This window comes from Struthio camelus, chromosome 7, assembly GCF_040807025.1.
Source record: "Struthio camelus isolate bStrCam1 chromosome 7, bStrCam1.hap1, whole genome shotgun sequence".
NCBI classification, from domain to species: Eukaryota; Metazoa; Chordata; class Aves; order Struthioniformes; family Struthionidae; genus Struthio; species Struthio camelus.
Genome location: NC_090948.1, coordinates 21,357,405 through 21,380,169, shown reverse-complemented (window position 1 = coordinate 21,380,169; position 22,765 = coordinate 21,357,405). Strand labels below are relative to the sequence as shown.

Here is a 22,765-nt window from a genome sequence, read left to right as displayed (position 1 = left end):
TATGGGCATTTTTAAACAGGGAAATGATTAAGAATGGTGGTATCTGAGTATGTGAATGTGTTTGCACCCAGGGATCAGCTGTGTGATTGATTGGATGAACGGAATCAAACAGCATTGATATTTTTTTCTTCAGTGATTAGAGGTGGAAAGTCCTTTCATTTTGTCCAACTTTTTCCACTCTCAAAAATGCAGGGTTATGTCTGAAATTCTGTATATAGAAAGAGACATACATGCAGATTTGTATGCAGTGATTACTGCTTATGACATATGTAATGTTATATTATTTGGTGAAGGAGTATAATCTTTTAAAAAGCCCATTAAATCACTAGGAAGCTCCATTTAATTGTCCTGCACATTGTGCTGTAAGCAACTTTAAGCAAATATACATTGATTTTATTTTCCAGATATTACTGCCTACAAATAAGATACTTCTAAAAACTTTAGTGATTTGTGTAGGAGTTTGAAGGCATTTTTATTTCTTTTTTTGGAACAAACAGGAAGAGAACAATTTAAATATTTCATAGGCAGCAATTAGTATGCTGTAGGGCCTGAAAAAGTAGAATAGTTTAAATACCTAGGCAGTGCTAAGAGGCCAGTATAAATGACTGTGACTATGACTTGTATCCAATTTTAATCACTGGAAAATTTCTTAAATGGCATAAGCTTTTCTGAGTTCAGTTGCTGCAGAACTTCTTAATCTGCCATCCCAAGGACCTATGTTTTATCAGCCCAACCGCAAAACTCAGCAGCAAAGTAAAAACACAGAAATAATTGAAATGGTGCTTGAGAATCCAAACTGCTTATGGTTTTTTCAAATGGTCTATGAGCAAGCAATCCAATTAGATCCGAATAGGGAAAAACGTTCTAGCGCCAGGCCAAAGTGACCCATTCGTACTGACTCTGTAACAGTATCAGTGAGAGGGTCCCTCGCTGATCTTCTGCCATTGCTGAGAGAAAGGCTGGAGAGAAGGAGAAGTGAGAAGAGGTAAGAAGGAGAAATAAGCTTTCCAAACGGGATCAAAGCCATGCAACTCTTTTCCCTCAGTTCTTCAGAGAGGTGACCATGTAAAAAGCAAATGGCTTTGGTTAAATGCCTGACAGATAAGGCTTGTGGGAAATACTAACAAATGAAAGACTGCTCATGTATTGGGGCCCGCAAACAACTAAATCTTTTCATCCTCCCATGCTTTTCACTGGGAGAGTATTTAAATTACATGCATATTCCCAACTTAGGAAAACAGTTATAACAGGCAGTCTCCAGTGAACTTGAAGGCCACGGCCAGAAGGAGGTAAGCTATAACTGCATCCCTGCATCACCAACCAAAAACTCATGGAAATTTCATCTTGTAGCCTTTCATTCCTCTCTGCTTTCCTGAAATGTTTGTCTTATCTCTGCTCAGGGTTTGATGATGTCCATGCTTGTGTTACTAGAGCTGTGTAAAAGACGAATAGAAATGCAAATCCCACCAAGAGCTGGAAAAAAGCAGGCTAAACCTGCAAGCCAGGGACGGAAGAAAATGCCACTTAGCTGCATTAGCCTTTCCTTTCTCTAGTCTAGCTGAGTTTATGCATACAGAAAGTTGCTGGCAGAGGCAAATTCTGCAAGTGGTTTTTAGCTGTAGGCTCCATTGCGCTAGACTGTGTACAGCCGGGGTGCCAGGTCACACACAACATTGGCTGCTCTGAGCAGTTGGGGGAGTTCATGGCTTTTAGAGGTAGTGTACGTGGCTTGAGGGTAGGGTCTCATTTTGTGACCAGCAGTCTGTGAACTAGCTGACAGGTGTGCGATGAACGGGAGTGTGGTGGGGGCTGTGTGTGTGTACTAGTAGGGGAATTTTACCCTTGGGCATATACTGAACCTCCTGAATCTAGATTGCATATGTTTTTGGGTGGGAGGGTTTGGGGTGAGTAGGTGATTACCTATACATACATATCTATAGACATTTACATGTATTTGTGTGTATTAAGCCTAGTGCTTTGTGATTATGTTACTGCTTGCCAGGTTTTTATGGCTGTCAAGTCTGTATGGTCAGCGAGTGCCACTGAGACCCTTGGCAGTCTCAGGGAAACCGAGGCAGCACTGAAGCCGTCAGAGGACAACCTTTCCCCAGAAAGGAGGCTTCCCTCTGCCTTGGATTCCCCTCCTAAATGATCCTCTTTAGAGAAGCATAGAAAGCAGATATTTAATTATTCTCTATCATCCATCTCCTGTGCTTGCGAATAATGATGTACACGAAGGCATTAACAAGTAGTGATTAATGTAAATCATTTAGTAACAGAGCCAGACTAACCGCCCCATGAACAAAGCCAGTCTAATAGTGATGCATCTTTATTCTGAGCTCTCACTTAGCTACCTCCTTGTAGCTTCAGGAATGTTTTCCCTGTTACTTACGCGTTAAGTCTGAAGCTGTTTTGGGACCTGTGCTAGAATTTTGACAGAGATGGGTACATGAACACCACCTAACTCTAATTTTCTACTTAGACAAGATAGAGGCGAAAATCCATGCAATTTTTGGAAGAGTATTTTTAAAAAGTGCATGTGATTAACATTTGGCTACATTTTCACACGTGGAATTAGCAAACAGCAGTATCTGGCAGTTTACAGCTACTGTAGATCCTCAGTCTCAGATGTGCCTCTGTCTGTCAGCTTTAGCTGGATCATGCATAAGCTGTCATACCTTAAGGTCTGCTCAGCTTGTCTGTCAGCTTTATTTTAGACCTTCGTACAATTTAGCCCACTTTTGATGACATCTGATGTTTCTCCAAAACGGAGAAATGATTCAATGAGCTACAGGGGTTTGTGACCAGGCCTGGGAATTGAATGAAGCGGTAGACAGGTAGGTAGACTCACTGTTTGGGGTGTGGGGGAGAGTGAGGAGAAGGATGAGGGCAAGATGAAGTGGCTTGTGACAGCACTGGGCTCTGGGCTGTGCTATGGCCTATCTGCAGGGCTCTGCAGAGGGCCTTGCAGGTCTGGAAAAGCACTGTGGTGACAGTATCGTTGAGGTAGCAGAGGGCTCTGAGGAGGCTACCTGAGCCACTCTGTGTTCAGCCAGGGTCGGTGGCCTCTTTGGGAACCGATGCAATTTCTGCCGAGAACTCCTGTATTCTTTCTTTCTCTCTTTTATGTATATCCTTTACCAGACAATCACAAGAAAAGCCTTAGCATATGCATTAACTGTACAAGAATGAGGAAGTGCCTCAGGGACACACTATGAAATCAGCCATGAATCAGTCCCTGAATAGGAACAAAAAGCCTTCATTTCCCAGGAAAAAAATGAACCCTGATGCGCTCTGAAGAGGGGACTGGAAGGAGCTTCCCTCTCACTCAGGAGACTGCTGGCTGGGTTTTACTTCCCACAGAGAAAGTCATGTGGCCTCCAGAGATAATAACTGCAGGGGAAGAGGGGGAGAAAAGAGGGGAGCCCCCCCCCCCTTCCTGTCCTCTTAACGTCCTCCCAAGGCGGGGTAGCTGTCCCATGACCATCTTCTAGATGGCAGGCAGGAGTATGGCAAGCCACAGCTTTTGTCCTTCAGCTGGAATGGCTCTGTTGTCATCACAAATGGTTGAGGAGCACTTTGTCATCAGGAGAAAGATGTTAAGCGAATGGATTGCTCTGTGTTTGAGTCACACACTCTGGCATGTGTATAAATGTGCATTTCCCTCTGTGCTGCACAGCCTGGTGGGTAGAACTGAGTTCTTTTGACTGCACTTGAAAGCTACAGCAAGACATAGGTAAGAAATAACTGTATTCCTGCAGTCTGAGCCAGAAAACCTTTTAAACTTAATTCTCCACCTTCTCTTCCCCGCTCTGGTACATATCCCTATCTGCTGGCAGGAGCTGTTGGCCATTTCAGCTTTTGGGATTTGGTTATGTTTGCAGGGATATTACTAGAGCAGAGCACAGATAGCATGAAAATTCAGAGTAAAGAGTTTCTGCTCTCTGTTTCTCTAGAATTCTGTTTTCTAGATTTGTGTTGCATCATGTTGGGTATTATTAAGAGGTCATGCTAATGAGACCCTTCTGTGTCATGTCTGGTCCTGGCTTAATCTACTGTAAACCTGGTAGAGGTTGACTAGAGCTGATGAATTCATTCTGGTGCAAATTTGGAGTAAAGAAAATTAAACTAGGGCTTGGTTTTAGCGACTTAGACAGTCTCACTGGGTAGGAGCCTCAGACTTTGCTACATGAGCATGTGAAGATGAACTAAGATTGGGTAAGTGAGTTCTTGTCATCCAGTTACGGACAATTTTTTCACTGACTTGCACCCCGGCACCCAGAGGGACTGCCTTAGCTGCAAGTCAAGGCAGATTGGCCCTGGGCAGCAAGGCACAGGATGCAGCCTGCAGGCACTGTGCCTCTCACAGACTTTCGTGTGCTGATACACTCCTCAAAGCGTCATTCTGGATCCTCTGATACTGTGTTGTGTCTTTAGGCATGTCTTCCGAATATGTGTTTCACAGGGATACTACTAGCTGCACTGGACTCTGGGGATAAAGGGAAGAATTCTTTAGTGTGTTACATACTGTTTTGGATGAACTCTTGAAACACTAGCTGCAAATCTTGATGTCCATTTTGGGTTACAAGTTTTGTTTTATAAAAGTCTGTGATGTTCTGTGTCCTGAAGGATCTCTTTAGAAAGTTCTGCATTGTTCACAAGTCATGATGGACATAGCTGAAAGGTTTCTATGGTAACATCAGACAGATCTTTCAGGATATTGCATGTCCCTAAATCCCATAGACTTCAGTGGGTGATAAAAGCACTAGAACTATTGCAAACCTAGCACCTAGAAGTGACTTGAGGTCTTTTTTTTTTTAAATGGAAAACAGAATCAGCAAAATACTTGCCCAAGCTCTTAAAAAGATGCAGAAGAAGCAAGTGAGACTACCAGTGAAAGAATGATACTTGTTTTCTGCAAGCCTGTGAGTTCCTAAGGCTGTCCTGTGTGAGTGGGTGTGAGTCAGACTTTCCTTGTCAAGAAGTTTGAATGGTCTAAGTGTGGACTTGACAACACAGAGGGTGTTGGCATGCTGGGGATGCCAATGATGCCAATGCCCCAGCATTCAACAAGGAAGGCCAGCATAAGTGGTGAAAAGTTTCAGATCCCCCAGCTTGGAAAGTGCAACATGGCTGGATGTCAGCTGCAGATTTCCTTGTGTAGATCACAGGGGAGAGTACCCCAGGGTCCCTCGCTCGTCTAGCATACTTGCTGGTATCATTACAATTTTCTCATGACTAGGGCAGGGATTGTTTGGGGTGCTCCTTCACAAGGCCTCCAGGCCACTACATTTGTTTTCCTGTCCGTGGTTTTTTCTTACCTTTTTCTTACTGTCCCTCCATGTGATCTCTCATCTCTAGCCATTGCAATGCTTCAGTACTCTGCAACTCCCTTTCTACTGTGAGATAATTTTCTTTCTTCCGCTGGGGAAGCAGAAGCTCAGCTTTCATTCTCTAGGACTTGCTTCAGACTGAGTGAAAGGAAATGAAAACCCATATCATAAGCCGAAATCCTGTTAGTGCTCAGCAGAGGGGCTGTACCAATGCAATGTCAGTTGTCACCTCAGACTCGTGAGGAAGGTTTGAGCCTTCATAATCTCAAAGAAAGGTATCAGGAGCTTGAGGAGTGGAAGTCTTTGCAATATGTTACCTGGAAATCTGTACAGATTTCACTATATAATGTAATGCCAAACTACACCACCATACTCAGTTGAAGGGTTTTATGGCATAAAGCTTCTTCCCTGCTCTTGCAGAGGCTCATGATAAAGTACCATGCCCCATGGAGGAAGCGGGAGGGCACCTTTTGCCTTAACTGCCAAAGGTTAAGCTCTTCTTGCAGGACTCAGAATACATAATTTGGTTACCTATGCTGCCACAGGTGCCTTGTTTGATCTTGGGCAAGTCAGTCAGTTGTAGCTGGGCCTTTGCTACTTATCTATAAATGAGACAGAAATCCTGCTTGCAGGAGAGTTTGTAAGCATAAATAGCCACGAGGTGCTCATGTACCATACTAGTGGGGAGCTGTATAAATATCTCCGTATATAATGACTGACCTAGTTACAGATGGTGGCCTTTTCCAGTCAGTTATTTAATGCCAAGAAATGGCACTGTTTGGGTTCAGTTGCTTAAATGTCACTTGTCTGTGCTGACTTCAGGCCTTTGCCCCGTGATTCTCATAGAGTTTTACTGTTTCTCATGTGCTGCACCTGCCCTTTGCCAGTATTAGTAATGCTCTTTATGCCTTTGACTTCCTCCATCATTTTTGCATGTTACTGACTCTTCAGAGGCAGTGGGTAGGGCTAAGGTAATGGAGGGAGTAAACAGGAGATGCAAGAAAGCCTAAGTCTAGATACAACCCATTCTGAGAGACATCTCCTTCTTCCAGACTTAACAGGCCTCTGGGCAGGATGGGGCATTTGGAGGACATTGGGAAAGGCAGTCCAGACAGCAGTTGGAAGTAACTGTTCGGTCTTTGCCATTGAACCAGAAAGGGAAAGGTAGAGAGACTGACCATGATTCTCCATAGCTGTCACAAGCAATCTGTCTTCCTTCCACTTTTCCTCACGTGAGGTCTTTGTCTTCCAATGCTTGAAGCTTTGTGGGCTGAGCAGAAGAGGTAAGCATTCGAGCTGGTGTCTGGAAGAGGTTCCTGTCCTTTGGGGAGAAGACACAGAGCAGAATGCATAACACGCAGTCATCAGCTAGATTACTTCTGCCAAGCTGCACTGACCTTCCGTGAGTTATGAGTTTGAGAAGCCCCAGATCCAGCTCCCAGCAACACGCATGCCAACTTCAGTAGAGCTCCCTGGGAGAAAATGACTTCAGCTGTCTTTTCTTCAGGAAAACCTGTTTTGATTAAGCAAAAAATCACTATCAATTATACTGATTTTGACAACATTTCCCCTCAAAAGATCATTCAAAAAAAACATTTTTTTGATCATTTGCAATATTTACTTATGGAAATTTCAAAACAACCTCACACTCTCTATTACAATACCATCAAAGCACTGTTTGACACAGAAAATAAAATGAAAAGTTTCAGTTAGGTTAAATAGCATGTGCCCTTTCTAATTTAAAGATAAGAAGGGACTATTTTAACTATTACGATATTTGTTATGCACTACTTTTCATGACCTATAAGGTAAAAGTATTAAAAAAAATGAAAGGAACTTGTGCAAAATTCTGAATGAATTTTTGAAATTCAGAAAAAAATTCTGAAGATTTCTTAAGGGAAAAGTTTTCTGAACTGAATTTCTCTTCAGAATTTTTATTCCATGTGAAATTTCAAAAGGCATCTGAATCAGAACATCCTCCCATCATGCACACAGGCATAAAAGGACATTTCCAAATGGTGATATTCTCTACAGAATGACAATTCAGATTTCCAGCCAGCTCTGCTGGTCCAGGATGCAACTATGCAGTATCTAACACATGGTTCTTAGGCCTAGATATTCTAGTGACAATTGTAGAAAAGAGCAAAATTATTTTATCCCAAGTGCACTACCATTTTCAGTGGTGAGTGATGCAGGTTAGAAAATCAGAATTATCTAGGGTTCATGATTTGGTGGCATAGCAATGCTACATAGGTTCCAAATCCCTTTCCTTCACATGTTGGTCCCAGTGCCACATGGGTGTGAGATTTGGCTCTGCAGAGATGTTGGATTTCACTTTACTATGGTTACAGTTACTTATGTAGCCTGAATAAAGCACCAGTGTTGGCTTAGGAAGTAGATGTATTTTGAGTCTCCAATTCTGTTCTCAGTTATTCTACTGACGTCAATAAAATGGCTCTAGATTTATACCAATGTAACTGAGAACAGAATTTGGCCCAAAGTCAAGAACAGTCTCTCCTCTTCTCTGGCCGAGGACAAGCTGTCCGAGACACAATTGCGGGACCAAGTTTTCGAGGGGAATGGACCCCAGCCTATGCTGATTGGGGACTGGACACATGGTTGCTTGCTGCCCCATGCAAAAATCAAAGATCTGATATTGGAATAGTCAAAGTCACCTTGTTCTATTCTAGTCATTTCTGTCAGCATTTGGGATCCTCACTCTAAGCTGGGCAGGCTCAGTTCTCCATCCTCCACCAGCTGGAGCAGGGATTGGTACTTGAGGAAAGTGATTCCTCTTCCCCAAACAGGAGAGTTCACTTTGGCTGCCTGTTATGGCTGCATGGAGACTTATGCTAATAGTTTTCCCCTTATTGTTACCTTACTCCAGAAATTACCTTTCTTCACAGTTGAGGGAAATATGGCTGGAGCGCAGCTGTTGCCCTTCCCAGGCAGCTCACCTCCTTGGCAAGGGTGTTCTCATCCTCCCCTGCATCCATGTGCTTTGGAGAGTGCATGCGAAGCATGGAGGTAGCATTTAGCTCTAATGCAGCCTGGTACGACCAGCTCATACGCTCCTTGTACACCAAGCAGTCCAGCATGGGGATGTTCAGGATGTTTCCGCACCAGAATACAGGTATGTCTTCTTTCTCGTGTAAGGCAGCTCTGGCTCCTTTTCTCAGCTCTGACAAGAACTCAGTGGGTGACCTTTAACTCTCTGAGACCTTTGTGCCTCAATTTCCCCAAACACAATTGTTAACTGACAACAGCACACTCAACAGCCATTCACATAGTGAACCTGCTGCCATGCAGGACTTTCTAGCTATGGCCAACAGGGCACCTGGACCTAGCCCCAACTGAGCTGGGGGAAGCTGCTGTCAGCTGTGATCTTTGTCTAAACTGGACAACACACAGCTGAACAGGTCTACTTCATCTGGTCTTCTCGCTCAATTATGAGCCTACATGTGTGTGTTGCGGACAAATACACATGCACGCACAAAACTCATCAATCCATTTGGGATTTTCCTATTTCCTGGAGTAAGAAGCACTAGTTATTCTTTGTAATAACGATCCCCCGAAAGCCCAAAGCTGTAGTAGAGGGTGGGTGGAAGGATGAGTAAAGCACGCTGCTAAACAAACCTCAGCCGCAGTCACTACAGAGCTCCAGGTTCTGGGCTTCCTTGTGGAAGACTGCCATGCAGTGAGCATCACATGCAGAAACCAGCTCACAAAGATTAAAAAAAAAAAAATCCTCCTCTCCCTCCTCCTTTCCTTCCCATCCTCAAGGGGAATGCAGTGCTGTTGACTTGAGACTGCAATGCAACTCCCAGAGGTGCTGCCAAAATGCCACTGTGATGCCTCATGGCACAACATTTCAGCCAAATACCAACCCAAGGGAGGTGGGGGAACCAACCAGCCGTTTATATATTGCAGCAGCAGTGATGTCACACGCTCCAGCCAAGTTTGCTGGTTCGTTGTAGCTCCCGTCTACTGAAAAAAAGTTGACATTCAGTCTGTGCCAGGCCAGAAATAGTCTCTGTAACTTAACCTCCTCGTCACAACTTGCTAGGCACTTAAGAGAGACACTGAAAAAAGCCTCCTATTTTAAAGGGAGGGGAGGCTGGTTTCTGATTAAGCTTCTTGAAATCTGTACATTCACGCAAGCTTTTCCAGTAGCTTGGATCAGATCATACCTATTGCAAACACCTCGTGTTTCTCAGCATTTCTCAAGCAGTTCCAAATGCAAGAGCCTTGCTTTTTGTCCATCTTGAAAATAGACTACACTCAGTTCCCCTAGATTGTAGAACTAGCTGAATCCGGAACTAAGTTTGAACCTTGTACTTTGCTTCCTTCTCCAGAAAGGTAGAGAAATGTGACTTTGCCATCAGCCAGTTATGAACAGTTTGCTCAACAGTTTAGGAGCTGCCATCATCTCTGTACAAAGGATTGGCAGATCACTAAAGTGCTGCTGTTTTCCTACAGTCCTTGTAGTGATCTGCCCCTTAAACACTTGTACAGATACAGTTTTTCCAGCTTGAAACATTACACTACCCAAGTATTAGTATTATGGCCAGGCGAGACAAGGATCTTCACAGGGATTTCAGAGACAGTGACGGTCACTATTCTTCTTTAGTCAGTGATGCTGAGTGTTTTTTATTATAGTGACTCCGTCTAGGAAAATAACTGCTGAGATTACATCATCATCTCCATGCTTATTGTTACCCTACTCACTTTTCAGCAAATGTTCTCAGTTTACAAGGGACAAGATGTTTCTTCAGACCTCTATCCATGCGATTTGAAAGCCAGGCTTCCTCCTAGTTCAGGCATCATCACCAATAAATAGTGATAAGCATTGTGCTGTTGGAATTTAGTCAACAGCTCCGTTGATGAGTGAGCCAAAACATAATCAGCACGGTCTCTCACTGCGGTGTTGGCTTTGCACAGTTAGGAGTACCACAGAAGCACTAAAATTTTAATTTAACCTCTGAGCAAGGAGACAACTGAGAACAGCTCTGTGCAGTGAGGATGCCCTTTTCATATGCTTACTTCCTGGCTGCAAGCAATGATAGAGTTTTTCCCTGTTTCTTTGCTTTTACTTTTTTTTAAATCAGAAATCTTAAAAAGACCACAAAAAGCTTTGAGTGATACAGGCTTTCTCTAAACTAGCAGTCACAGCCAGCTTACTAACACCTGTTCATCCCCAGAAGATGTGTAGGAGACCGTCCCAGCAAGTAAGCCCTTGTTGCCGCTTTTCCCAATGTACTTTGGATACTGCAGGATGATAACAAGTTTTCTCAGAGGAGTCTCTTGGTTCAGGAAAATCTTCTGTATCTATTCGTACGTTCTCTTTATGTGTTCTCCCTCCAGGAAGTAGATATTGTTTCACAAGGACACATAAACTAGCCTGAAATCCTTGGGATTCTCCACAGCAGAAGGGCAGCAGCAACAGGTGTCCACCATAGCAAAGCTTTTTTTTTAGTATCTTCTGGCTCTGGTTCTTTGAAAAAGAGTTGTTTTGTTTACTGCCCATCACCCTCCCAGCTGCCCACCTTTCCTCTCCTTTATAACAGGGACAATAAAAAGGAAAGATTTTCACACCTCAGCCAGTTTAGCTCACAGTCCAGCATATTGACATCTGTCTGTCTTCATGTTCTGTAGGAAGTCCTATGCAGGTGGTGTGGAGGCATGCATTTTCCTTTGCAGTCCTGCTAGAAGGGTGGCACAGCAGGAAGGCAGACAGCAGTAGGGAAGAAGTCATCCAGCAAAACCCCTCTTTTTAACCTGGAGATGTCACCCACCATTCAGGTGGGAAGGCTGCTGGGAAACTATTGCTCACCCAGCCATTAATCTCTGCTGGAGTTGTGACAACTGACTGAACTCCACAAGCTACTGAGCCCTCACATTATCTGGTTATTGTCACTCTGCGCTGGATACCTGTGTCTCTTGGTGAGAAATACTGTAAATCAGTCCTAAAATGACTGTAAGATGTGAACAAATAAATACAGTATGTTAGCTGATATTCGTCTCATACAAACAAATGCCTTTGTTTTCAAATTGCAGAGCTCGCTTCAGGTCAAAAATGCTCAAGGTCGAAAACATCCCAGGACACTACTTCAGTCAAGACTACATCATTGGACTATTTTTACCTCCTCACTAAAGATGGTCAGAGATGAAGTGAAATGCAAGTATGAGGAGAAGTTCTAAAGATGAGAGTCAAAATTACATGGCAGGTATGCACCAGTGCTACCTGCTCATATAACAGTTAAGAATCCTACCAAGACTAGGATGGCCTTTCACTTATATTCTGTTTTTTTCTTGCTGGATTATATTCAGAGTGTGCATGTGGGGGTATGGGGGTGTGTGTGAAACTCACTCTTGAAAAATCGTAATACAAAGTAAAATAGAGAAACTCTATTAGGCTTGTTTTATTTCAGGTGTAAATCTGCCATAGTTCTGCATAAGTCATTTGAATTATATGGCTGTGAGGACAGAATCAAGATTCACTATGATAACTTGAATCTAAAAATAGGTTGGTTGAGTTTCTAAATAGAAAAGGAAGGTCAGAAATGTTTTCATTTGAAGAAAGAGCTGTCTGAGTAACTCAGCTGAGTAAGCCCAGTTCCTCTGACATTTCATACTTTGGCCAGCACTGACTCATCCTGGGGAAAAAAAGCATGCCATTTCCAAGAGTCTCACTGAGACAGGCCAAAGTGGAATCATGGATTTGGATGCTGGAGGGCCTGAAATCTGGATCTAGATTTCACTGCTGAGCCCTAGGGTGGATCCAAGGTCTGGATGGGGACAACCTCCGCCTGCTGTAGATGTGAACTCTGGAGTCTGGGCACATCAGAAGTTAATGGTGCCAGTCTACTAGGAAATAGAGATACAGATCAGACTTTACTTATGCAGTAGGTTTTAGCTGGCTTTTGAATACAGTTTTAAATTGAGTCTCACTGTTCAGTCAATAGCCTGCTCAAGCCTTTGAGTGTCAGAATAAGCATCTAAAGATTTTACAGAGTAAATGCTGAGGGGTTGTAGAGCATATATTTCAAGTACAGCTGAAGGATTTATTTTGCCTGTAAAGCCTCGTTCCATGCAAGGACCTCACATCCTATGTTCAGAATGATGTGGAAATAGATAAAAACTACAGGGCTGTGGGCCCTGCCTTTGCATCGTATGCAAGGATTAATGGAAGGCTGTGATATTTTATAGTTGTGTTGAATAGGTTGCCTTTTGCTCTGATCGCTTCTGGAACTGAAACCAAATGCTCCTTTAATGGGTCTGCTAGAGTCCCCTAGGCACTCCTGCCTTCTGCTGGCTAAGCTGATATTAGCAGCCTCTTCAGTTTCAATATACCAACCCAAACGTATCTGGACATGGGCGGCTGAAAGATTTTACCCCAGCAATATTTGCCTGGAAGATGCTAATGTACAGTAAACCGTCCTTACCTGTGGGGCCATTCTGCTTTCTCAAGCAAGAGTCCTGCTTAGGGTAATTGTCACAGCCAAGTTCCAGCCTCAGACGAGCAGGTTCATCGTGACGGACTTCATTTTCCACAGTCATGGGCTAGCAAAAGCGTGAGAATCGAATCTTCTTTGGCAACTTTAATTTTCACACAGTCTTTTTAATTATAGTTACGATGTGTTGCCAAGTAAGTTTTGCTGCCTTTTCCCTCATTTTAAACAGCAGGACGTGCTGTGCTATAAGGTACTTGGCAACGTTCTTTTTTAAAATTAGTTTGCTTCCTTTTTATTACACATAATTCTCCCTGACCAACAATGGCTAACCTTGTTAGCCAAACAAATCCACAACACTTGGAAATGTTTATGGTTGGAGGTATATAAACAGAAGTACTTGAAATCTGGCTCTTAAATCCTTTTTTAAGAGCCCAAATAAAGATTCTGAGGTGAGACCACTTTTTTAATGGCACTTAACCAATAACGAAGCTATCTACAGATAACTACTTGAACTGCTTTTTCTGTTGTTTATTGCATTGCTAACATTTTGTTCAGAATACATGTAGGATCAAATTAGCCAGTGACTGATATATCTAGAAAACGTTTTGTCTAATAGGGTTAATATATAAAAACGATAATTTGTAATTTTTGGCTTTTCAGGGAAGAAAGTTTCCTTCAGCTATTCCATAAGATGAACCAATGTGTAGCTGCGCTATCTGGAGGAATCACTTTACGCTTGTGAATTGCAAACAGCTGGAACTACCCAATACCGTCACCTGCCTATTTGACACCTGAAAACAGTCATTTGGATAATTCGTTCATGACTCTCATGAACAATGCAGGGAAATAAGAAACATACGGAAGGACATAGTGACTCCTCGAGTATTGGGAGTCTTCTGGATGACACAGACAGAGAGGTGAGCAGCCTCACAGCCCGGGCTTTCAAAAGTTTGTGTGTGGCAGAACTTGAAGACTCTTACAATGAACCAGATCTTGCCATTTCCCCTGACTTCACTCGCCAGTTCTCTGCTAAATTTCACCCAGGGATGTTAAACCATGCCATCAAGAAGAGCAATGTCTGTAACAAGCTAACAGCCAGAAAGAATGAACATACAATATGGGCTTCGACATTCCAGCAGTTACCAAAGTGTGCTCAGGAGGAGAAAAAGGCTGCTAAAGTTAGCACCCTTGGCACAGAAAGGAGAAAGCTGAATTTGCCAGCCCCTGGGCCGAGGAACAATAAACATGTTTCAAAAGTGTCCTCTCTGATTAAGACATTTGATAAGACTGAAAACCAAGGGTCAGGAAGTTCCGTGGTAGGCAGTAAGCAGCCCATTAAAAATAGCTTTCAGAAATGTAAGTTAAATCATGGAAATGATATGGCTTGCTGGGATGACACAGCCATTTTAAGCATCCAGAAGGAACTTTCTGAATTTTCTGATGCTTGTCGAGATAGCCACTGTCTCAGTGGCAAACATGAGCCACAGAAAAGGCCTAATAAAACCGATCAGAGCTATTGTGGTCCCGATAGTTATTATCCGGTGCTGATTGAGATGTCAAAAGTAGCCAAGTCAAATTTCTCCCGTTTTTCTAAAAAGGCTGTCAAAAACAGAAGTGTGAAAGTTAATGAGCCAACCAAAAAAGGTAATTTTCTTCACAGTGAGAACAGTGCTTTTGAATCATGGAATGTCCATCATAAAAAACTGTCTGAAAAAGAGGAATTTGTTGATAAAATAACAAAAAAAGAAGGTTTTATGTACCTTGAAGAAGCACCACTTATTAAAGGATCCCGCACACGTGAACATAAATTACCACCTGTCAAGACCGCTATTGCTAGAAAGCAGGAGAAAGATTTTCAGATTGAGCCAACTCCACCAGAAACTGCTTTCAGTGTCCCCCTCCCAACTGTATATATACCTCAGGGCCCTCTCCCAGTCCCATCAGGAACTGATTTTCATGCTGCTCTTCCTCCTCCGCCCCCCTCTAGGATCCACACACACCAGGGCCCTCCTCCAACACCCCCTGTCCCTGAAGCCCCTCTTGTTCCTCCAGTCCCAGTTTCCCCCCCTGCTATGTCCCAGGCCTCCATCTCACCCCAGTCTGTGTCCTACAGGACCATTTTGCCCTCACCCCCTTCCCAGGCACCTGACCTGCCCGCCCCAGGACCCCCGGCTGCATTGACTGAGGAGGAGGCCCTCAGTCCCCGCCTAGGTAGTACCTGTCCGCCATGGAGGAGACAGAGGATTGCAAAAGGCAAAGCAGAGAGGAGACAGACTTCAAAGGAGACGTTCACGGCCAGCAGCGAGACATGCTCGCTATCTGAAAAGGTCGCTGCGGCTGAACCTTTCCTGGACACAACTCCTTGGGCTAAACAGGTAAACACCCTGGGATCGAGCAGTCCCTCTTTCAACATCACTGAACTCTTAACACCCATCATACCACCAAAACAAGAGGCAGACCCTGTGGAAAGTGGGCTGATCCTAGTGACACCTCCTCCCACCGAGAGCGTGGCAGGGAGAGAGCAAGAGGAGAGTGGGTTTATTGATTACCGATCTCGGGATAGTTACAAATCTAAAGCAACAAGTTTGTTATTCAACTTGAAGGATGTCCGTAAACGTGTTAAAAGCATTTATACCCCTTCTCCTCTGTTAAGGGCCTTGGAGGATAGAAATAAGACTAATGACACACAAGAGAGTGTAAAAATGAATGACTCACTGTCGACTTTGCAAGAAGAAAGTAACAAAAAGATTGCAGAAAAAGAAGAAATGAGTTCACCCCAAACAACAGCAGATCCTTTACTTTACCAAACCAGAGACAATTTGCAGCAAGGTGATTCAAAATATGAAGATCTTGTTGAAAACACTAGGGATAATGAAAGCTTCCCCTTGTTCAGACATCAATCAAAAGAACTTGATTTAAGAAAAAGTCTGTGCTATCCAACACTGAAACCGTATAGTAGAGACAATGCATATAAAACAGCTGGGCAGTCAATGCAAAATCTCAGTTTCCAAGGTGAGGAAAATGAGAGACAGACTGATAATGAAAATTTTGCCTTCAAAACACTCCCAAACCAGCTTTCACCAGCAGAGGATGTGCCTTACAGTGATAACCAAACCAGTGTGCTAGTAACTGGCAATGAAATAAAAGGCAAAAGAAGCACTAGTTCTTCCGAGCAGTCTTTTGTGTCCACAGTAGAGCAACCCTTTCAGGAGGAACTGTTTCCATTGGTGCCACTGATCCAGAAGGGATGCCTTCAAGAAAGCCAGAGGAATAAGAATGAAATGAGTGCAGACAGCAAGAAAAGCCACAGGGAGAGAGAGAAAGCAATTGGGGAAGATGAACTGCAATATTACGCTTGTATGAGTTCTGGTACTAGTTCAGCAGAGAGGAGTGAGGGTAAGGTTACTGGAAATGAACAGAGGGGCCTGATGAAAGAGAAAATGAGAAAAGAGAAAAAGGAAGAGGCCAACAGCATGGATTCCGCTTTGGACAGTATAAAGGACACATCCACCTTGAGATCTGAGGAGCCACAAACACCACCATCTGCAAGCTCATCCAAACCCAGTATGTTCATGATTAAAGATAACACATTCAGGTCTCCTCAGGTAATAAGGGCTGTCAAGCTGCCCCTGTTCAGGTCCTTTTCCTTAGATGATACAGTGAGCAGCAGTTATAGGGAAATGCAAAGTAGATTTGTGCCCACAGCAGAGAACAAGCAGTGCCCAGATATGTTGTATGTCCCAGAGCTAGACTGGTTGTCATCAAGACTCAGAGTGCAACAGAACGTGAGGGAAGAAGCAGCTAGCAGAAAGATAGATGCCAGTGAGCCTGAATCTACTTCAACAGTGCTGGACCCCAGTCTTTTGGAAGATATAGAGAGCTTTTCATTAGGGAAGTTGATGGAAGAAGATGAAGAGACCTGTGGTTCATTGAATAAAGCTGGGAAAAAGAACAAGGAGAGCATTTGTGGAAGTGAAGAGAAACCCAAGATCTGGAAGGAAAGACACAGGTTAACACAGCCAGATTTAGGTCTAGAAAATAACCGAGCGCTAAACAACCCAAGCTATCCTGCAGAAGGAAAGATTAATTACTTTAAGAATCATCTTTTATCTAATCGCAAGGGTGGCTCTTGTGCGAAAAAAATAATCACTAGGGAGACAAGTTCCCCTGTGGTAGGCTCTCTGTCAGAGGACTACGCATATTCTCCTGTATCTCATGAAGCTTTAGAGGACATCCTACCCATGCAAGGCACACCAGTTTTGTTAGACAATCTTGCATGTTCTGCTGTAACAAGCCCCAGGTCAGGCAGCACGATGCACTCCCTTCTTACCAGCTCACCATCAGAGAAACCAACAATTTCTAGTTGCAGAGAGGCAGAGGATGTTATAAACCCTGCCTTGCTAAACATGGCACTAAAGAGCCAAGCTGATATATCTGCTGAAGAGAGACTTGATTCAGCGCAGGGGAATCTGCTTTCCGCTTCTGCAGGGGCAGCTGAGAGATTGGAGCTCAGGGGCCTTGGGGAGAGAGCAGCAGGCAAGCCTCCTGCTGTGCCACCGAAAACAGAAAAGGCTCTGCGGCGAGCCAAAAAGCTGGCAAGCAAGAGAAAGAAAATAGAAGAGCAGCAGAAAAAACATCAGACAGAGCATACAGCTGCTGTTGGGAGAGAGCCATCTCATTCTGGGCAAATGCTAGCATTTCCCTCACCCGCAGGAGATTCTCCTCTCCATCCTGCCCTTCACTCAGCTTTTACTCCTACAGAAACCAGTATAAGAAGACTCAGTGGTGCATCAGCAGTAAGCCCTTCACCCTCTTCAACCCAGCGTAAACTCCTCCAAGACCCTGACTCTGGCCAATACTATGTAGTTGATTTACCAGCTGAAGTTAATGTAAAGACATTTTATGATCCAGAAACTGGCAAATATATCCAAGTCTCTGTCCCTTCCTCAAAAGGGAACTTATACCAACCCCCCTCTTCAGAAATTATAAATTCTCCATATGCCTCCTATCCTAGAGTGCTGCCTTTACCAGCTTCGTCTGTAGCAGCGCTGAAGTCACCGTCTCAGCTCTCTGAACCTACCAGGTTAATGCAGACTGTACCAGGAGAGCCAGCAGAACTTCCTGAAAGTCACCAACAGGTCTGCAGATATGTTGAGCCTGTAGATACCCAGCCCTGTATTAATCCAGCCTCTTACTCCCATAGTCAATATGCTGAAGAAACTCAAATTCACTTAGGAAAGGACATGAGTCCAACCCCAGCTACAGATGTAGTGTCCCTCACTGATTTAGCTGATTTTGCTGCTGAAGGGGTATCTTGAAAGCTGAAGTTAAAAGATATGCCACCTACTATTTTTAAGATCTGTTCAGACAAGCACATGCACACACAAGCACCTGAAGATTTGATGTTTGTAAAACACTATATATCTGAATCTCACTGTGCTTTGGGTGGAAAGGAAAATGAAAGCTGAACATATTGCAAGAAGAGAAGTGATGACCACTCTGAAAAAGTGTGATACTGAGTGAGTTCCAAATCATCAGTGAGACAAAGGGGGCAATGCCAGCTAAACAAATACATATGACAATATGAAGCCACCTGCTTGCTGTTGCTGCTGCTTTGCCATTATGGTGCCTGGGATTGCCAAAGCAAGTGCTATTTTGCCCAGATGTGTTGCATGATATGTGACACAAAGTAAAACCTGTGAGACCATCCTGTCTATCCGATGAGATTAGGACAGATGCTGCATCAACTGAGCTTTCCTCACTCACTGCCTTTAAACTATATTGACAGTATGTGGCTACAAATACGCCATCAACCCAGGATTCATTTTTTGCACACATTGATTGCCCAGATGTTATTGACAAGAAGATTGTATACTGGATACACAGTGCAATGCAACATTCATATTGAAAAAAACCCTTTAAGAACCAGAATGCAATTGCAGCTGCTCAAGACTTCTCATATACCTTTGCAGTGTCCACTAAGTTGCTGCTCAATTCTTTGATTTTATTGACAGTCTCCAAATATGGTCCCCCTGAGCTGGTGGTGTTTATAATTCAACTTTAAACTCATTTTGAAAACTTGGCCTGATATATCTTGGTAAAAGGAGCAAATCCCATCGCAGTATTTATATTTTGGTTAGAATGAGAAGACTTTTGCTTGTTATAATTCAAATGCTTTCTTCTTTTTTTTTTTTTTTTTTTGGTCAGGCTCCCAGTGAAATACAGAGCTAAATTTCAAAACCTGAAAAATGTTGTTCCTGATTTTGGACTTGTGCATTCTGTCATTTAAGAAATAAAGACATAAAACATTCAAAGTATTAATTTCTAGAAAAGGGCTTTAAAAAAGAAACTTCTTTGGAAGGATCTGTAGCAAACTTTAACTCACCCTTGCTTAAGCTCTTTTTTAATCATCTGTTTTATGGTACCTTCTCCAAAACTGCATAATAAGAAAACCTAGGCGAAAAGATGGTAATATTGAATGTAATGGCCTGCTTATAAATATCCATATTTGGAGTACCGATTTTCTTTCTTCTGTTTCATTTTCGTATTGTCTTCCCCAATGCAAACTGAAGTGCAGAAGCCCTAAGAAAGAATAATACTAATGACTTTGGGCCTAATTCACATCTAAGGCTATTTTTACAGGATTATTTTCAGTGGAGTTACTCTTGGCTTCCAGAAAAGAAAGGGAAGGGCCTTTTTTTAATAAATATGAATTGGGGATGGGACACAAGGCACCCTCCTCCCAGGTTTTAATATTTGTGATAGAGGTTATTTTCAGTAAATACTTGATTTCCCATGACTGAGGCTGTTCACAGGACACAGACAAAAGCTTTGCATTTTGCATACTTCTCTAACCTGAACTTAGCTTCCAATCTTCCTCTATCCCTAGCAACAGCCATACATGCAGAACCCATATGGTTCAAATCACGCACGTCCTTTCATCAATGCCATTTACTGAAACATTCCCCATAGAAGGGGTAAAGAGACACTAATGGCATCTCTTCAATGATTTCAGTGGCGTTTGAATGTGACCTGCTAACTGATCTGCTGTTGTCCATTTTACTTGTTGTGCAGAGTTGTGTCAAACTTGCCATTTTGTGGCTGGGAAGGGATATTTGTGGGAGAGGTATGGGGTGAAAAAGGACAGGTTTGTACTGCTTTAGTTTGGTTTTCTGTCACATTCAGCCCAAATGCCCATGTTCAGTTAAGCACTTGTTGTGCAGTCTCCATCCTTGGAGGTTTTCAACATCTGACTGGGTAAAGCCCTGAAGAACATGGTCTGACCTCGTAGCTGACCCTGCCTTGAGCAGGAGGTTGCCTCCTGAGGCCCCCTTTCAGCCTGAATTATCCTCTGATCCTGTTCTGCAAACATTTAAATTTCTAAGCCAGCTTTGACTTGAAATTCAGAAAATGCAATCCAATCTCCCTTGGGAAAGGGCTCATTTTGAACAAAAGAAAAAAGAATTTGAAAAACAAGAGTGTTTCAGGAGCAAGGATATATTTTCAAGTTGTTAAAGTAAGGGAAATGGCTCCCATTATGAATATTTTTCCTTTCTTTTCTTTTACGTCACAAATGTTTTGCCAAACTGACACACTACCTCTTCATGTTGCACTTTGTTGTTTGCTTTCACTTTATACAACAAAACTGCCTACACAGCATAGGGCAAAATGCCATCTACTTGTTAAAGTACAGATAAACAGATCTATTGAAGTTTTCCATGGTAGATTTAGAAGCAACCGATGTAATCTAAAATCCCAGCAGAGTGCACAAGCCTCTTTTTGGTTTTTTTGGTGTAAATGCCCTTTACAGCCACAAGTCAAGGTAGCAGGCAGACTCTCAGAGAACACGTAAAGGCATACTTTCCAAGGGAAGACTCTGGATACAATATTTCTGTGCGCAGACATAAGAAATGGCAATTTGATAAACAAAAATCTGCATTTTAAAAAAGTTGAATCCTTTGCGCTTGGTTAACAGTATGTTTGTTTTGTAGAAGTGCACACTTACTCTTCTGCACCATATTTTCAAGGTGCTTCTTAAGCGCTTACTGTGGAGGATGACTTCCTCCAATATGCTACTTTTAGGTTGGCTAGGAAAGCAGAGTGTATTTTTTGCTCGTGGTAAAGGCAAACTGAAGCCCTGAGGATCTGGAGTGAAGCCAGTCCTAACTTGGATACCACATATATTTCAAATAAGACTTCTTTATTTTGGCCAATCATTTCTGTTAGCTTGAGGGAGCTACATTCAAGGTGGACTGAGTCTCTAAACTTGTACGTGCCACAGAGGGAATTTTGGCCTAGAGAGTTTGTAGCAAAGTGAAACATAGAGCCGGGGAGTTTTGAAAACAAGCATGAAAATTATTCTTGTCATGTATCCAGAACTTTCCCTAGAGCACTTTGCCACAGGGAATGAATGATGCCTGTGCTATAAAAATGTTGCTCCAGGTCCCGGACCAGTATTGATTCTGCCTGAATGTGAACCCATCAGCAAACCTGTCTCCGGCCTGCACCATGCTGCTGGCCAACTCCTTGCTAGGCCATATTCAGAAATAGGAGGATATCTATATCTATATATATTTTTATATATTTTTCAGATTAGACTGGCTTATGTTACATCAGGATGTTTAGTGCTTTCCCTTACTGCCCTGAGATCCTAAATCAAGAGTCTAGCAAGAATAAGAGCAGTAGTTTGCTGTGGTTCTTCTCTGTAGCAAAGCTAATGTTGTTCATCTGATCAGGAAAAGAACAATAGATGTGTGTAACAATAAAAAGCTAGATCGTAAAATGGAATGCAAAGAAACTGGTCCACTGAGTCTAATGGAGCTGGGGCTAGTTCAGTCAGCTGAGCGCGCTGGTGTCATACAAATGAAGCAGAACTCTTTTCCTCTGCTCAGGAAACAATAGCTCTGTAGCTTTTAAAGCTATATACAGGCATGCTGTGGTTGTGGCCATTTGCATAGCAATGTGAGACAGCAGTAATGCTTGTGATGATGATCACAAAATGTTTGTGCATTAAAAGGAAGTCAAAGGACACTTCATCAAATAACAAAGGCTTTCCTTTTTTTTTTTTGCCCTTTTCTTGTTTGTTTGATTTTTGCAATTGCTGCCATGGGAAATCTGGGATGGAAGAGGTCATTACAAGGCAAAATGACAGCTGTAAATTGATCTTTTTTTTTTTTTTTTTTGGCTATGGGAAATGTGCAATATTCATGAAAATAGTTGTAGAAAAGCACTGTTGTATGACACAAATGATAGTGATGTTAAGGCATAGAGTGAAAAGAGGTCTAGACAAGCTCATCTGGAGCAAAGCTGAGCTCTGGCCTTGCCAGCAGCCAGCAGCCAGGATGAAAGAAAACCGCAAATCTTTGCATACACAGAAAGACAGCAGGAAGGGAGTTTAGGCCATCACCTTCAGGGATGCCCTTCTCTTGGAAGTTGCCTTTTTTTGCATGCTGCATATTTTGGTGCCCTGAGGCTTTTTTGCCTTTTGCCTTTTGGTGGTTCTTCTGCAGTGGATGTGACTGAGGCAAAGCAAAGTCCAGCAAGGGGCGCATGCTTCCCTAGTCTTTGGCACTAGGGTCAAAATTGCCTCCCTTTGAACCTCTGTCTGTTCCAGGCAGCCACAACACCTTCCACCAATTGTCCCATGGCAGACTTGGGCTGCCGTCCAGCAGCCATCCCTCAGTCCCAAGAACTCTTTCTTCCTGCAAAATGCTGGATTTATTTTAGTGAGTGCAGCTTAGTTGAAATGGCCTAGACATATGGGTTTTTATCAACTCCTCCTTGGTTGTTCAGTCCCCTCCTGTACTATCTGTCCAATACAATGTGTGTCATTGGCACAGTCTATCAATTGAACTGTATTTGCAACAAAATAATTATTTATTAATTAGTAACAAAATAAATGGGACTTGTTTTACAATACTGGAATGACTTCTAGCCAGCTTTTTCATTGTAATTGCATCTTTGGTTATGCCAGCAGAG

The 22,765-nt window shown here is 42.9% G+C and overlaps 1 protein-coding gene across 16 annotated transcripts in view; it reads left to right on the top strand.

The window, feature by feature from the left end:
* C7H10orf71 (chromosome 7 C10orf71 homolog) overlaps nt 1-19,710 on the top strand; it is a 128,264-nt gene extending 108,554 nt beyond the window's left edge. For 10 of the 16 annotated variants that reach the window (XM_068950163.1, XM_068950160.1, XM_068950157.1 and 7 more), the window contains 2 exons: nt 11,391-11,560; nt 13,448-19,710. In XM_068950163.1, coding sequence (XP_068806264.1) covers nt 13,624-18,105 — 4,482 coding nt within the window. In that variant the 5' untranslated portion in view covers nt 11,391-11,560; nt 13,448-13,623 and the 3' untranslated portion in view covers nt 18,106-19,710. Of the gene's footprint in view, nt 1-15; nt 986-1,233; nt 1,290-10,092; nt 11,277-11,390; nt 11,561-13,447 lie in introns of those variants that run through there. The other 6 variants (XM_068950154.1, XM_068950149.1, XM_068950150.1 and 3 more) reach the window with 4 other exon arrangements.
* The last annotated feature ends 3,055 nt before the right edge of the window (nt 19,711-22,765 follow it).